This window comes from Siniperca chuatsi, linkage group LG18 (genome assembly GCF_020085105.1).
Source record: "Siniperca chuatsi isolate FFG_IHB_CAS linkage group LG18, ASM2008510v1, whole genome shotgun sequence".
Classification (NCBI taxonomy): domain Eukaryota; kingdom Metazoa; phylum Chordata; class Actinopteri; order Centrarchiformes; family Sinipercidae; genus Siniperca; species Siniperca chuatsi.
Genome location: NC_058059.1, coordinates 3,588,942 through 3,604,611, shown reverse-complemented (window position 1 = coordinate 3,604,611; position 15,670 = coordinate 3,588,942). Strand labels below are relative to the sequence as shown.

The 15,670-nt window shown below is 39.8% G+C and overlaps 2 protein-coding genes across 2 annotated transcripts; one reads left to right on the top strand and one right to left on the bottom strand.

Moving 5' to 3' along the window:
- Positions 1–1,783: 1,783 nt before the first annotated feature.
- eif2b1 (eukaryotic translation initiation factor 2B, subunit 1 alpha) lies at positions 1,784–7,383 on the top strand. Its single transcript, XM_044174259.1, has 9 exons — positions 1,784–2,317; positions 2,405–2,506; positions 2,616–2,752; positions 3,877–3,993; positions 5,799–5,911; positions 6,007–6,075; positions 6,157–6,232; positions 6,967–7,092; positions 7,173–7,383. Exons 1-9 carry the CDS (start codon positions 2,305–2,307, stop codon positions 7,326–7,328), a joined length of 909 nt encoding a protein of 302 aa, XP_044030194.1. The 5' UTR covers positions 1,784–2,304; the 3' UTR covers positions 7,329–7,383.
- Positions 7,379–13,778, bottom strand: ddx55 (DEAD (Asp-Glu-Ala-Asp) box polypeptide 55). Its single transcript, XM_044174258.1, has 14 exons — positions 13,543–13,778; positions 13,406–13,456; positions 12,693–12,779; positions 12,497–12,588; positions 11,953–12,015; positions 11,397–11,546; positions 11,109–11,298; positions 10,911–10,993; positions 10,074–10,205; positions 9,886–9,978; positions 9,206–9,320; positions 8,109–8,277; positions 7,727–8,019; positions 7,379–7,625 (listed from the first exon to the last, which is right to left on the bottom strand). The coding sequence occupies exons 1-14, from the start codon at positions 13,648–13,650 to the stop codon at positions 7,449–7,451; spliced, it is 1,803 nt and encodes a 600-aa protein (XP_044030193.1). The 5' UTR covers positions 13,651–13,778; the 3' UTR covers positions 7,379–7,448.
- Between the last annotated feature and the right edge of the window lie 1,892 nt (positions 13,779–15,670).

The following is a 15,670-nucleotide window of genomic DNA, read 5'->3' as shown; positions in this document are numbered from 1 at the left end:
TAGTTACTAGTTACTTTGCAGATTCAGATTATTAATACAAAATATAATCAAAAAGTACATTTTAATGTATTATTATAGATTAAACTACCCGGCAGTATATAAAGTAGCTCATATTCCAGTCATATCATACATAGAATTCTGAAATGGGCCGTTCTGCATAATGAGTTTTTCTGACTTTTCTTTAATTGGTGCTTGTTCTTATGAAATACTGCAAAGTTTTACCTCCTCTGACCTACAAAAACTATTTAAATGTAACAACCTGGAAATCACCAGTGGAACTTCCCACAACTCAAGTGGTCCTCAGTTGATTTGGCCTCATTTTGAGGCGTCATTCTGACCAGTATTTCAGGGTACGACCCTGCATCCAAGGCGTATCTTAATAACACGTGTTTATTCAGTTTTGTTGTGGTATTTTCCAGGATGCTAATTATTTTCTGACCGTTTGTATTGCACCAAATCCTCCCATGACCAACACTTGTCGATGATGAGGTACTTCTCTGGAGAACTAGCAGCCAGATTTCAGTGGAATAAACATTCATGTAAATATTCATGGCTCCCAGAGGATGAATCCTACCATTTTTGGTGACCCTTGACCTTTCCTCTAGTGCCAATATGACCAAAATTTTCCAGTTGCACAGAAAAAATATTAAAATATAATTGGCAGATTTCAGTGAAATGTGTTGCCATTTTGGACAGTCCCTGAGCTTTCCTCAAATTCAGTTCTCAGGCCAACATGCCAGCCAGGGTCTCAGTGGATGTTATTACACTGACATACAGACAATTTTCTTAATTAACTGTTATTTTATTTAATGATAAAGTTAGCAGTTGAAGTCTACCTACTCTGCTGTTTGGGGAAAAAAATTTAAAAGAGCACGACTGAACCTGAATAAAGTTAACTTTTATTATGTTTCCCTCTGGTGGCGTAAATCAAAACCGCAGAAAGTAGAAACCCTGAAGACTCGCACTGTTTTATCAAATTCAAAAAAAAAGCTTTAGCAAAAAGAGATCATTCTGAATTGTACTGAATTATTGTTTATCCTCAGTCTTTTGTGATTGAATTCGGTTATGAGAACCTTGTGCTCAAAATGTATATATATGTTTCTTTAAAACTTTATTTTATACATGATGTTTAACAATAGTCATACAAAAACATAGTAAAAGGTATTGTGTAAACTTCGTAGAAGCCAGGGGAGTCCATTAAATCCACTGAAATCCATTAATTGAAGTTCATTTTAAAGTTTAATTTAGATTAAACGTCTTAGCTTTTTTGTTCTTCACATCTTTAAGATGCTCTAGTGAAAGCAGGTTTTGGATCCGGTCCATTTAGATTTGTGGATGTAAAATTTACCAAGCATGATCTGCAACTGAATTACGTACACTATATTTGGTAAAACTTTACTTTAAGTCCCCCTATTTAGCATTAAGCTAAAACAGTATACATTCATATAACACACTGTAGTGTAGTTGTACGCAGCTATAAGGACAAGGGTTTATCAATATACAGTATTTGTCAGCAATTATAACTTCTCCTATGATGACATATTTCATATTATTACACCTGTGTTTTACTATATTGTTATTCATTATCTGTTTATACACCAGCCTCCACTTATGGGTGGTTATAGCTGTTGACAAATACATTAATAAACACTTATATCTGCTTACAATTACATTATAATGGGTTATTAATTAAATATTTATATAGGGCTTATAAATGCTAAATAGGGGGGCTTCAAGTAAAGTGTTTTCAATTTTCTTATTAATAAAACTCCTCATAAAACTGCATGTCTACCCAAAATAAACGAGTGCAAAGACAGTGAATACAATGTGAAAAAAATGTTTCCCTATCTAGATTACTAAAATCACAAGCATGCGTTATTTTTTAGCCTAAATCTCCAACAAATCCATCAAAGCTCAAATTGATTTACATTTTTCCGACAGCGCGAGAAGATGGCACGCCGTTGACGTCCTACGTCATCTCTTCGCGACACGTCAACACGCAGCTCTTAGCGAGATGAGCTAACGCAGCGCAACTCGGCAAACAGTGATAATAAAAACTTTCCAGACATACTCAAACGCATTTTGTGGCAGCATTCTGAGAAGTAGGACTGAAAGAGTTTATTTAAAACAGTTATTTTAAAATTTGTGTATAATTTGATTTGAACGAAGGCTGCGGTGACGCGGAGTCAGCAGCTCTGGCATGTGTCAACAAATCGTGGACTGACTGAATACAGTAAATAACCACCGTAGTTTTTGTTTTTACCATAAAGACTGCGGCTTTTAGGCTCTGCTGTGGGTTTCAGGATGAATGAAGAAGGTAAGTTGTTTCAAGTTCCCCATTTCCTGTCATGTTTTGTGGTCAGTAGCGCAGACATTAACCTCGTTTCGCTGTGTCCCGGTTCAGAGCTGGTGGAGTACTTCAGGGCTCAGATGAGGAAAGACCCGGACATGGCCTCTGCTGTGGCCGCTATCCGCACTCTGCTTGAATTCCTCAAGAGAGACAAAGGTGTGTTCATTCCCAGCATCATTTTCCCCCCTATACCTGTTATGAATAAAGCTCCTGTGTTTCTAGTGAACCACATCCTATCTTGACAAGCTGTCCCTGCCCCCTTAAGGGGAAACTATCCTGGGCCTGAGGGAGAGCCTGACGGGGGCCACAGACTGCCTGACAGGAGTGGACTCCTCTGTGGCCGTGTCTTCAGGAGGAGAGCTCTTCCTGCGCTTCATAAGTCTCACATCACTGGAGCACCAGGTGAGTGGGACACCACCATGCACCCAAATGAAACCCATCATTACATCAAAAACAGCATTTCATCACTGGGGCCAAGACTGAAGAGTTACTACTGACACGACTGCCTGCTTCACGTGTTTTCAAGTCTGTCTTAAAACAGTACTTGCATGCCTTTATGTACATAGCAACAGTGTTTGTGGCTGTCATCCTGTCCATACTGGTGCATACATTCCTAGTGCAATTCCAATGTAAGAGATTGGGGACAAAATCCACAGTCCCCTTCCAAAGTTTAAAATGGCCTCTTTTTGTTTCCTGGACAGTGTTTCCTTGAGGGGAAAAGAAGGGAATTGTGTGCTTTAAAAGACCCATTTGGTTTGACCAGGGACGTCGTGGTTGTGTGGTATGCTTCTTTACCACTTGGCCACCAGGACTTCCACATGTTGTTGTTTTTGTAAAAGCTGATTCTGATATTTTCTAGACCAAATAACTTAAAATATGACTGTTTTAAGCAAAAAACTAAATAATAAGAGGAAAAGGCTTTAATTTCTACTTCATTTCTATCACATTTAGACCCTAATGTAGGGACAGAACATCCCTCTACGTTCTACGCTTGTTTTTACTGTTAGAATTTACTGTATGTCCTTTTAACGTGTTTTCATTGATTTGTTTTCTGTTTTTATGAATTGCACTATTGCCCCGTTCTTGCTTTTTGCATAACTTGTAAGGAGAGGAATGGCAATAAACAATAAACAAACAATTGAACGGTTTATTTATTAATTTAAGGGTGACATTTTGTGTTTGTTTTTTTAAATACTCAATTATTGTACAGAGTTTTTTTGGTGGCTAGTAAAACATTCTCGTGTGTGGGATTGTGCTGGAGAATTTGGACTCATGACGTCAGTATTTTTAAAAACCTGAGAATTTTTAATTTTTGGCTTAAAGAGAAGAATCTTTGGGGGCCATGTTTGCTTGATTGAGAGGCGTCTCAGTCTGTCACGGTCAGCACGGGTTGCTCTTTGAATTGTATTTCAGTTATGAGTTCCTGGCTCCTAGGTGACAGTAGAACCAGTGAGAGTATTAATTTGTCTCTGCTTCCAAAATATGTTATTACAAGACAAACTCTAACTTTTGTTACTCTGTGTCAGGATCTGTCTCGCTGTAAGAAGGTGATGGAGGAGAGAGGAGAACTATTTCTAGAGAAGATCTCAATGTCCAGGACCAAGGTTGCTAAGCTCTGTCACACCTTCATCAAAGATGGCGCTGTAAGTATTTGTTTCACATACATGTTAGCACCTATTTACTGTTGTTAGTTGGATAAGCTTTACTAATTCAGCAAGTCTCTTTGAGATCAAGATCTCTTTTACAGGACAGAGCTGAGAACAAATTACATATATATACGACTTTACAACAAGACAATTCAGTCACACTAATTAAAAACAATCAGAACTATCGTTAAAAATATAATTAAGTCGAACTTTAAAGTCCCTCAGAGAAATGAGTGTCTCTAACTTAAGTTTGTTTTGCAGTTCATTTCGGTAGTGAAGTGCATGTTACTGGAAACCAGTCTGCCTTTTTTCAGAGTTGGCATGAGGAATGTTTAAAGCTAACATATTACACATCCCAGCAACTTAGACATAAAGGCCTTAAGAATGAAAAATAAATGCCTTCTAGATGTCAATGACCACCTCTGACATTTTCACAGTGTGATAGCCGTCTGCAGTTAAGAGCCAAACAGCACTGCGGTAAATGACGTCCAATGGTTTGAGGGAAGTGGCAGCAGTATGAATGTACAGCATATCTCCATAATCCATTGTAGACCATATAGTGGACAGTGTTTTTTGTGTCTATTTTGAAGGGAGAAACAAGCTCTGTTCAAGTCTAAGAATCCAATTTAAATTTTTGGAGCAAGATGCTCAGTGTGAGATTTGAGAGACAATCTGTTGTCTAACCAAATTCCTAAGAATTTATAATTCTGTACTATATTGATTAGATGGATCATCAAAGCTCCGTGCTCGTGTGAAATGCAAACATTTAGTCTTTTTGGAGTTTAGAACAAGCTTTAAATTAATAAATAAAAACAGTCTGGAGGGTGAAAAAAGCAGACTGTAACCTGGGGTAGGCCTGGTTTGTTGTAGAGCTGATGGGATACAAGATGTTATCGTCAGCACAGACATGGACATTGCAATGATCAGTTGGAAAATACATATCAGTAATTCAGTTCAGTTCAAAATACTTTATTCATCACTCAAGGGGCAAATTAAGGCAAGCGAGCCTGCAAACAGAAGTACACAGACAATTCATTTGCACATATTAAAAATAATCTAAAAATACAAATACGACAATGTAAGAATTGAAATACGCAAAGATTAATAGCAGTGGCCAGTCCGTAGTTGGCCAATAATATCAAACAACACAAAGTATTGTCTAGAGTAAATAGCAGGGGGCCTAATGTTGATCCTTGTGGGACACCTTATCCCATTGGCAGCAACAGTCTGAAGGTATGCATGTTAATGGCAAATAAAGTTGCTGTACAGTTGAAGAAACAAGCATATTCTCACCCTTTTCACTCACAAAGGAAAACTTAAAAGGTGTTCATTGTCCCTGCTGAACTGCCTGTTACAGCTCAAGCTGCTGCTGGCAACGCATGGGCACATGTGTTCCCAGACGTTCACGCCAATCATCTGGGAGCGCTTAAAAGGCCTTTTGTACACTACCAGACAGGTCTGATTTGAACCAGCTGTAAACAGAATCCTTAAAAATCCATGGAAAACAACTTTTTTAACAAAATGTTGTCATCAACTGTAACAAAAAAGCCTTGGACAGATTTCCAAAGAGTCCAGCACAATGTTGCTTTTTTTCAAGCAGGTTAGCAATGTCATCCACAACAGCAGCTAACTGCTGAAACTGAAGGTCATTATTATCCTCCAGAAAGACACGTAGTTGTGAGATGGCCAGTGATTCTTAGAGCACAGCTTAGATATAGGAAGACATACAGTACACAGTTTGTACATACATTGTTCAGGCAACTCAATGACTTTCGCTTGTCTTCAAAATGTTCCTCTCACAGAAAATCCTGACTCACTCGTATTCCAGAGTCGTCCTCAGGGTGCTGGAAAAAGCTGCAGCTGAGAAGAAACGCTTCTCTGTCTATGTGACTGAATCGCAGCCTGACTCAGCTGGGTGAGTGAATAGTGGCAGTAAATTGTGTCCTAGTTTTATTCTGAGGGCGGACACACACTCATTGAATCATGTTTTTTTTAACTTTCTTTATTCAGGCGACAGATGGCAGAGGCCCTGAGAAAACTCAATGTTCCAGTCACAGTAGTCCTGGATGCAGCTGTGGGGTAAAACATTTATTATCATCATACATTGTCAATGTGAACTCAGTTGCATTTATGCAGTATGTTTTCTGTCATTTTTCACAGCTATGTCGTGGAGAAAGTAGACCTAGTTATTGTTGGTGCGGAGGGAGTTGTTGAGAGCGGAGGGATCATCAACAAGGTGTGTTTCAGTGAATAGTCAGGGGCCTGTATCACAAAACAAGTTTGGATTAACATGGGTGACCCTGGATAACTGGTATCACAAAGCCGGTTATCAACTGGCCCAGTTAACTCTTTGTTTTCCAATCCAGCCATGTGGTCTTAAAGAGGAACTCTGGCTGATTTTCCACATCAAAGTCTGTTTACAGGGCTTGGGGAGTGCTACAGCATATGTGAAAAAAGTTGAATAAAGCCGTTAGTGTCTCCAGGGGGAGCGGTGTGAAATCTGATACGTTTCCTCAAGTGATGTCACTTGAGTCAGCGTCAGCTGCGGCTAAAGACTACTACTGAGTTTGAAAATTAAAAAAAATCTGGGGATGTGGAGTTAGAAAGACGTGAGCTCACCAGACCTCTGTAGCTCCTCGCCTCTGCTGCAGGCTAGAGGCTCCAGGCTACATTAGCCGCTACTAGCATAACACACTCTAATCTCAGGCCGAACTGTCAGCGGTCGAGTTGCATTGTGGGTAACGTAGGCGCCACGTTTTGACAAGGAAGAATGTTTCTGCTGCATCCATTTTTTGTATATTTGTTTGTACCGTCCATCGTGAGTCCGACAGTATCATAGGAGTGCAATGCTAAATCGGTTGAGTACTCGTAAGCCCTCTTGCTTTGTGATACAGGCCCCGGGTTTCACATAACTGTCATGTTTATCGCTTGTGATACAGAGACCTAAATGTTTTACCTTTGCTCTTGCAGATCGGCACTTATCAGATGGCCGTGTGCTCTAAAGCTCACAACAAGCCCTTCTATGTAGTGGCTGAGAGTTTCAAATTTGTCCGTCTCTATCCGCTCAACCAACAGGACGTGCCAGATAAATTTAAGGTATGACGTCAGAGAATTTCATGTCTAGACTTGTTGTTTTATTTTGAGTATTTCTTTACGTCATCTCCTCACCTCCACAGTACAAAGCAGACACCCTGAAGACCTCACAGAACCTGTCGGAGGAGCATCCGGTGATTGATTACACACCTCCCTCCCTCATCACCCTCCTCTTCACTGACCTGGGAGTCCTCACCCCGTCTGCTGTGAGCGACGAACTCATCAAGCTTTATTTATAACTGTGCCTCACAATTCTCAATAAAACCCACTATCAAAAGGTAAACAAATGTCAAAGGTGTTGCTGTGGATTTAATTGAATTCTGCTTTTCACATGGACAAAGTTGAATACAGCCGTTTGATCATACATCCTCCTCCTCCTCGCTGGCGTGTGATGGTCCTCTTTTGTGTTTTGACTTTGGATCACTTGTTATCTGTTTCTCAAAGTCCTCCTCGCTGATTTGCCCTTTCTTTAGTTTCTTGAGGATGCGAGTGTCATTTAAAAGCTCTTTCATGTCTTCATCTTCCACGTCAGAGCCCTGCAGACACAGAAAAGATCAAAAGGAGAGTAATAAATAAATCCAGTCCACCGGTGCACTTGGGTTTATCAATACATTTAATAGTCACTGAATAGAAATACCTCCTCGTGCTTCCTCTTGGCTGCCCTCTTTTTCCTGCGTTCCTTCCTGGTCTTCTGTTTAGACCAGGCCTTATTCTTGATGAAGTTCCTTTTGGGAGGGGAAGTCTTGTCTTGCTCTTTCAGCTCGGCTAGCATCTTCTGTCTCTGTTTCTCCCTGTTCTTGTCCTTGTAGCGGATGGTGTCTGTGTCTACTGGCGTCTCAATGAAATCTGGAAATGTTTTCCCCCTCAGCTCGGGCATCTTCGGCAGGCGAAGGAGGGCAAAGCCGCGGGCTAAGGAGGCAAAGTCCAGATCTAGACAAAGAAATGTAGCACAAAATGTTATGTTTGTACTTTATGCATACTATAGAATCAGATCTAAGATGTAATGTGGCTGTTTTCACCTTTGATTCTGAAGATGAGACTACATTCGTGTTTGGCGTAGGCCTGGACGCATGAGACGAAGGCTCTCATGCCTCTGTCAAACATGGCACGGTCTGCCAGAGCCATGGCCTTCACTTTGGGCAGCACGTCCACAACATCACCTACAGGGGGCATCTTCTGGAGTGGGCACTGAAGAAATGACAAAAGACCTTTATGAGGGCTGGACTGTGAGTGCAAGATAACGTTTGAGTTTTAGCTGAATCTCTCATCCAGTGTAATATTCCAGAACAAATACTGCAATATTATCAATAGTAGTCAAAGGGGAATGCGCTTAAAACCTATGTGGCCAACATTCCTGTCTTTAAGTACTCGTATGTATACGGACCCACGCAAGTCAAAATGAGAGCATGGAAATGAACGGCTTAGGGGAAATCTTGAAGTAATTAGGCTTTCAGAAAGTGCATCGAGCATTCAGAATAAAAGCAGGGAATTTTAAACCTTTTAAAATAACCTTTTAAGCAACGTAATGCAGTATTTACTTGTCATATCAGCTAAATGAAAGTACAGACTAATAACTGGTGTCAGAAAAATATTGACAATATCGTATATCCCATATGTTGTACTTGAAAGCAGCATGTTAGCCTTTGCAGAATTTTCTCTGGGACTGTTAAAGCACAAGTTATATCTGTAAATACATCCTCTGACCTGTACTTCATCCTGACATATAAATAATGTATTAACAATCTCAGACTTGCACAGTGTGTAATTATTACACAGCTAAGAGGCTGATGGTCACTCTGTTATGTGCAGTGTACAGGACGCCGATCATTAATCCATGCTTTTATTCAATGGGTGTAAATGAAAGATGACATTACGCTATCTAACCCACCCCCCTTTTTTATTCTTGAAGCCATATCGGAAGTCTTCTCGTTCCCATCAACACAATTTGACTGATCACTCCTCCAAATATTTTTCACCTTATACTTTATTAATACATTTGCTACATTTAGCAATCCATTCAGAGCAAGTAGAGCAGGAATAAAAAGTGATGGTTTTGACCGAATATGAGTAAACTCAGGTTTTAGAGGAATTTGCAAAACAGTGGAAAAGAACTCACTTTCTGGTTGATGGACAAAAACTTGACATAGGACTCCTCCATTGGCAGCAGAAAGACGACGGCATTTCCCTGATTGCCAATACGCGCTGTGCGTCCACATCGATGGACAAAGGCTCTGAGACAAAGAAAAACCACAATAAAACACATTTCTAAAATTATAGTCAGGGTCATAATGATGACTCAATTTAAGCTTTAAATTCATATCATATATAAGCAAGTGTAAATCCACATTATGCAATGTACCACTACCCAAACTCTACATAAAGGGGGTCTGCGAGACTCCAACAAGACCGACACCACCAATGTATGTACTAACAAGTATTGTGTGTGTATTGAGCCACACTGTTGCACTGGCTGACATGTTCCTTCATTACCATGAACACAATTAACGTAACGTAAACGTAATTTATTTTGACTACCGCTGCTGTAAATACTCTGCTGTTAATACTAGTGTATTAATCCACCACTGAAAATAGTCCCCAACAAATTGCACTATTTACTCCAGTTTGAGTGGCGTTTGATTAAAACTACAGTGACCAGTTGTTTAAAAATGAAACTATATATTTGTGAGCTGTGAAAATGATGAAAATATGTCACTTATTATAAGAAATACAGAATTTATAATTTGGCCTTTCACACTCAGTTATGTGTGTTTTAGAGACTCCATTTTGCTGACACACCTGGCACTGCTGGGAGGATCGTACTGCAGCACCCAGTTAACATCGGGGATATCAATGCCTCTGGCCATGACATCTGTACACACCAAGATCCCACTGCGACATAATACAAAGATGAGAAATGATATATAAGTCATACAGTGCCAGTTACACACCAGGTTTATTGTACCTGTATACACACCAAGTCTCACCTTTTCAGGGCCCGAAAGTCGGCAAAGATCTTGTTGCGTTTATTTTTCATCTTGCCGTGGATGCAGTGGACGGTGACCTTCTTGACCAGAGTCTCCAGAGCTCGACCGTAGTACTCCACACATGCACACGTACTGATGATGAGATAGCAACAGGTCATCTCAGCCAATAACTACTGACGAAAAACTTTAACTTCAAGGTAAGTGACAGCATAATGCCGGGCAGACACTGTACGGGTTAAGCCAGATTTTATCCTGAATTGGTTGCCCTCAACTAATTTTAGAATCGGGCCGAATTTCCGGCAGATCGGTTGCCTTTTGTCGCGCAGTTTGAGGTCACGACTACTGGTTAATCACCTGAACGATCAACGATCTGGCTGTCAGACGGACGGCTGGATTTCTGGCAGGTCCGAAATTGGTCGGCTTTCTTTTAGCAGTTCCGCGGTCCGATTTCACCGAACATTGCTGCTGTCAAAAGATCCATTATAAACTGTAGTCAGCTTGTTTTAATATTATTTTAGTAGTATTTTAACATGTTGTTGATAAAACTAGTTGTGAAACTGAGCTGTGATATGAAACTGAACCTCGTTGCAGAACAGACACGAGACTGCGCCTCCATATTTTTCTTTTTCTCTTCTCTCTTTCCGTTCATAGTAGAAAAGTAATGCTGACTTTCTCTTTTAGTTTGAGGACGTGGTCGTCTTGTTTGTATTAGCTTTATTGGAATTCTCACATACACAGCACAGAAGTCGTATGTTTGGGCCGTGCAGAGAGCCAGATTAAAACGTGCAGACGTGCAAGATGAATAAAAACGTACAATGTCTGCACAGCTTAACATACCTAAAGAAGACCAGATGCTTCTCATGCTTGTGTTGCCTCAGAAATGTCACCAGGATGTTGAACTTGTTCTCTGATCTACATATCTGAAATGACAACGTAAGAATTTTTGCGTCGTTAGTACATTATCATTGTTGGGCTAATTGATGTGAAACAGGCATCGGAGTGAGCTGTCGGTTCGTGTGTGAGACCCTGACTCACAGTGTAGTAGTTGGAGAGCCTAGAGGGCGTTTTCTGGACGGCGGTGGCAGCCACGCCCTTCTCTTTGACAGTGATGCGCACTGGGTTCCTGAGGCCGGCCCTTACCAGCTTCTCCAGCTCCTGGGTCTGAGTGGCTGAAAACAAGCCTGTGCGCCTCTGTTTAGGCAGGTGGCCCAAGATGGTGTTCAGACTGGATGCACAAACACAGACTCTGTTAGCGGCACAAAGACCTAAGATACCTAGAAAACCTCATTTCTTCTCCCATAACAACAAAAATATATTCCGTACCTGGCCTCAAAACCCATGTCGAGTAGTCTATCGGCCTCATCAAGAACCAGCACATCGAGACTCTTGACTGAGCTGGCCAAGTCCAGACCATCCGACTTCCTCCTGAACATATCCTCCAGACGGCCTGGTGTCGCAATCACAATGTTTGCCCTGAATCACAGACGCACGAATGTAAGTCGTCAAGAGAAACACTCATTACTGTGACTATGGGGCGTCCTGGTAGCCCAGCGGTTTAAGATACTGTTCTTACAGGAATAGTTAGACATTTTGGGAAATACGCTTATTGACTTTCTTGCCGAGAGTTAGATGAAAAGACTGATATACCACTCATTTCTGTTCGTTGACGTGAAGCTACAGCCAGCAGCCGGTTAGCTTAGCTTAGCATAAAGACTGGAAACAGGGGGGAAACAGCTAGCCTGGCTCTCTACAAAAGTAAAAAAGTATATGTGGTCTCCTGAAGTCTTTCCTGTAAGAGTATTTCTGATCTGACTTCATGGTTACCGAACAACAGCTCAGTCCGGCTTTATTTGTGACTCACACTGAGACCATCACATACCCTTGATCCTTGAACTTCTCCACATCCTCTATCGGGTTACTGCCACCAATCAGTAAAATCTGCCTGAAAAACAAACATACATGAAGCATTTTAATTACTAAAAACAAAACAAAAACATGATTAATTGACAGGGTGCTGTCCTTTCAGCACAAATGGAGAAAAGGTTAAAATATTGTTGTTTCTAACATTTCCAGTATTTTGGTGCTTTAAGGTGTGAAGTCATGTTGGTCATCATGCTTTTATACCTTAAAGTCTCCAGCTATGAAAATACACATTCACACAGAAAAAACATCTACTATCAACCACATCTCAGGGTCTTCATCAGTGAATGGAGGTGTAAGATTTTGGAGTTCTACAACATACAGGTAAGTACGGAGCTCAGGTCAGGGTGATTACAGCTGAGCCAACAGCTGAGATGTGGTCGAAAGCTCCGGAACAAGCTAGCAGGTGGACCTTGAGTTAAGAGCATTTAACTACCATTCAAAAGAATGAACTTTCACACTCAGTCGGATTTGGTTTTTGTCTTCAGTGACTTTCTGCTTACGTGAACTGTGGAAATTTCTGAATGAACTGCTCCATCACTTCACTGATCTGAAGGGCCAGTTCTCTCGTGGGGGTGATCACCAGGGCGCCAACCTGCAGAAAACACACATTTAAAGCTCGGCGCGCTCGGCATCCGGGAGAGGGTGAATGTAAAAGTCCCAGGTGGAAAAGAAATGTAAATAAAGTCTCATCCTTACCTGCATCTTCTTCAGCTTTTCTTCCCTCTTCAGGAGCAGTTCTATAATAGGAATTACAAAAGCAAGCGTCTTTCCACTCCCAGTCACCTGCAATGATATGAGGTTTAGTCTAATTAGTCAATTACTCAATCGAAAGAAAATAAATCAGCAACTATTTTATACTTTTGCAGCCACAATAAATAAACCTGTTAACAGCAGCAACAGGTAGTTAACTGGTTAAATTCAGCGGTGGAAGAAGTACCACACTGCAGAAATACTCCGTTACAAGGAAAAGTCCTGCATTCAAAATTATACTTAAATATTAGCATCAAAATATACTTAAAGTACAAAATGTAAAAGTACTTATCATGCAGAAAGGCTAGAATATCTTATATCACAGGATTATAATTAGTGATGCATTAACACGTAAGATAATGTTGCAGCTGGTAAAGCTGGAGCTAATTTCAACTACTTTGTATACTGCTGGGTAGCTGAATCTATAATAATATATATCATAATTTCTTAGTTGATTTATACTTTGTATTAATAAACTTGAAACTGCAAAGTATTTACTAAGTACTGTAGTCGAGTAAAAAGTACAATTTTGGCTTCCAAAATGTAGTGGAAGTACAAAGTACCATGAAATGAAAAGAAAAAGTACCTTAAAACTGTACTTAAGTACAGTAAATGTGAGTAAACTACTTAAATTCACACTGGTTAAAATTCACACTTACCGCCTCAGCAGCCACATCTTTGTTACTCATGAACAGCGGGATACAAGCAGACTAGAAGGAAAACATCATAATAAATTAGATGATGTGTTTACTGAAGAGTGGTGAGAGACAGTATTAATATTAAGTATTAATGTTACCTGCACAGGTGTCATGTGTGTGAATTTCAACTCGTCGAGCGTTTGTAAAACTCTGTCGCTGAGTTTAACAGGTAAACTGTCCCACGTCCCTTCTGTCGTATTATCCATGTTGGAAATGTACCAATAAGCAGAGTTTTACGCTAAAGCTAAATAATAACGCTTGTTAGCCGCCGCTGGGCTGCCTCTCCACGCTGGTCCTATTTCCGGGTGCACTGATGTTTACACGCCGGGTGGGAACTGAAAAGCGCTGTCACGAGTATCGTTCCGCGTACCCATGTTTTTTTTAAATTTTTCGTTTTTTTTAAATTAAATTTCTTTATCGCAATAGATACAACAGTGGTGGAAGAAACATCCAGGTCCTTTACTTAAATAAAAGTACCACAGTGAAACAATACTTCATTACAAGTGAAAGTCCTGCATACAAATTTTACTTACTTTTAATACAGAATTAGTGAAAGTACTCATTACGCAGAATGGCCCGTCATAAATCCTTTATTATATATATATATATATATATTATATTATTTGATAATTATTACTGATACACACTAACTGAGGAGGAGCTTTAAATACTTTATATACTGTTGTGTTGTGCATTTTAATCTTATGTTCAATCGGGTTTTATAAACTGATCATATGTTTTGTATGTAAAATAACTTTAGCTGTCAAATAAATGTAGTGGAGTAAAAAGTACAATATTTGCCTCATTGAGTAGAAGTATAAAGTACCAGAAAGTGGATATACTCAAGTAAAGTACAAGTGACTCAAAAGTGTATTTAAGATCTTTTCTTTTCTTAAAAATGATTGGTTCCCTTTTTTTCAGCAACATACTCTTTTTGTGTTATTTCTTAAAAGTATATACTCTAAGCATTATATACATGTATGCTGTACATTGCATCTTGTTTATGACAATGCTTCTGTTAATGATATTCACTGACTTTTAGCCTGGTAAACATGGTTCTGTGATTATATTAAACTGATACAGAATACAGTAAATTCATACAATCACCTAAAATGTTTCATCTTTTGCATTGGTTTCGTGTTTGGGGCACCTGCAGTCTGTTTGTGTGTGTTTCTTCTATTATAACAGATAACATCACATTAACTTTGCCAGGACATGCCAGTAGAGGATTTTGATCCTAAAGTGCGACATCCTTAATTAATGATTTATTCAAATAAAATCCAGATCAGCATGAGACAAACATAAGTCACACTGTGCACAATTTGAAAAGGAGCTGAGTCTGAAAACCTTTGCTCCATGATATTTGGATATTGTGTAATGATTTGGTTTGGTTTGTTTTGACGATACGAAGATCAATTTATTTTAAAATGCAGCCAGAACTAAAATTTGGCAGGAAACAAAACCAATCTGGTGTTCTAATGTTAGAATATAAACCTCCTGCTTGATGTGATTTTATCCATTTTGCATTAATGACAGTATTGATTTTGCATTGAGAGTTTTTCCCTTTTAGACTCTTGTGAAAATGTGTTGATTTGAACTATAGTATTTACAGGCTACAAAGTATATCTAAGAACTGGTAGAAACTTTCATTGTTGCTTGTTTCATCTTAGTGGTTTAATAAGAAGAAATCACATCAAAACCAATCGTCATTTTAACATACGTATTGACACCGATTAAGTCCAATTTATTTGCATGTTTTTGGCAGGTGGGAGGAAACCGGAGTGCCCGGGGTAAACCCACGCCAACGTGGGGAGGACATACAAACTCCGCACAGAAAGGATCATGTTCGGGACTTAAACCCTCAACACTGTGAGCCACCGTGCGGCCCTTATTGCCTTCACTTTGAAAAAACCTATTATATTAGTATTATATTTTGGTTTTCTCTTCGTATCAAGGTCTTAAATGAAGTGCAAGAGATTTTTTTTCAAAGTGACCACATCATGCTTCAAGATGTTAGAAGAGGAGGAGGGCTGTGAAAAAGAGAAAGAGGTGGAAAGTTGCTAGTGTGGGGGCCACCACCCGGCCTGCATCAATGGCAGCACAGACACGAGTGAAAGCGTTTGGAAGGAGAGAAGTGCTGAGCTATCATTAATTTCTGCTGCCACCCCTGAAGCAGGCCGTGAAGGGCTTAGCGATAGCTGGATGGATGACACAACCTTTGTGCTT

Coding starts and splice junctions, on each gene's coding strand:
- eif2b1 (XM_044174259.1), top strand. Junction 5,912..6,006: donor TCGCAGCCTGACTCAGCTGG/GTGAGTGAATAG, acceptor TTCTTTATTCAG/GCGACAGATGGCAGAGGCCC. Junction 7,093..7,172: donor ACGTGCCAGATAAATTTAAG/GTATGACGTCAG, acceptor TCACCTCCACAG/TACAAAGCAGACACCCTGAA.
- ddx55 (XM_044174258.1), bottom strand. CDS start 13,650: ATGGATAATACGACAGAAGGGACGTGGGACAGTTTACCTGTTAAACTC. Junction 12,589..12,692: donor AAAAGCTGAAGAAGATGCAG/GTAAGGATGAGA, acceptor TGTTTTCTGCAG/GTTGGCGCCCTGGTGATCAC. Junction 9,979..10,073: donor GACTTTCGGGCCCTGAAAAG/GTGAGACTTGGT, acceptor ATTATGTCGCAG/TGGGATCTTGGTGTGTACAG.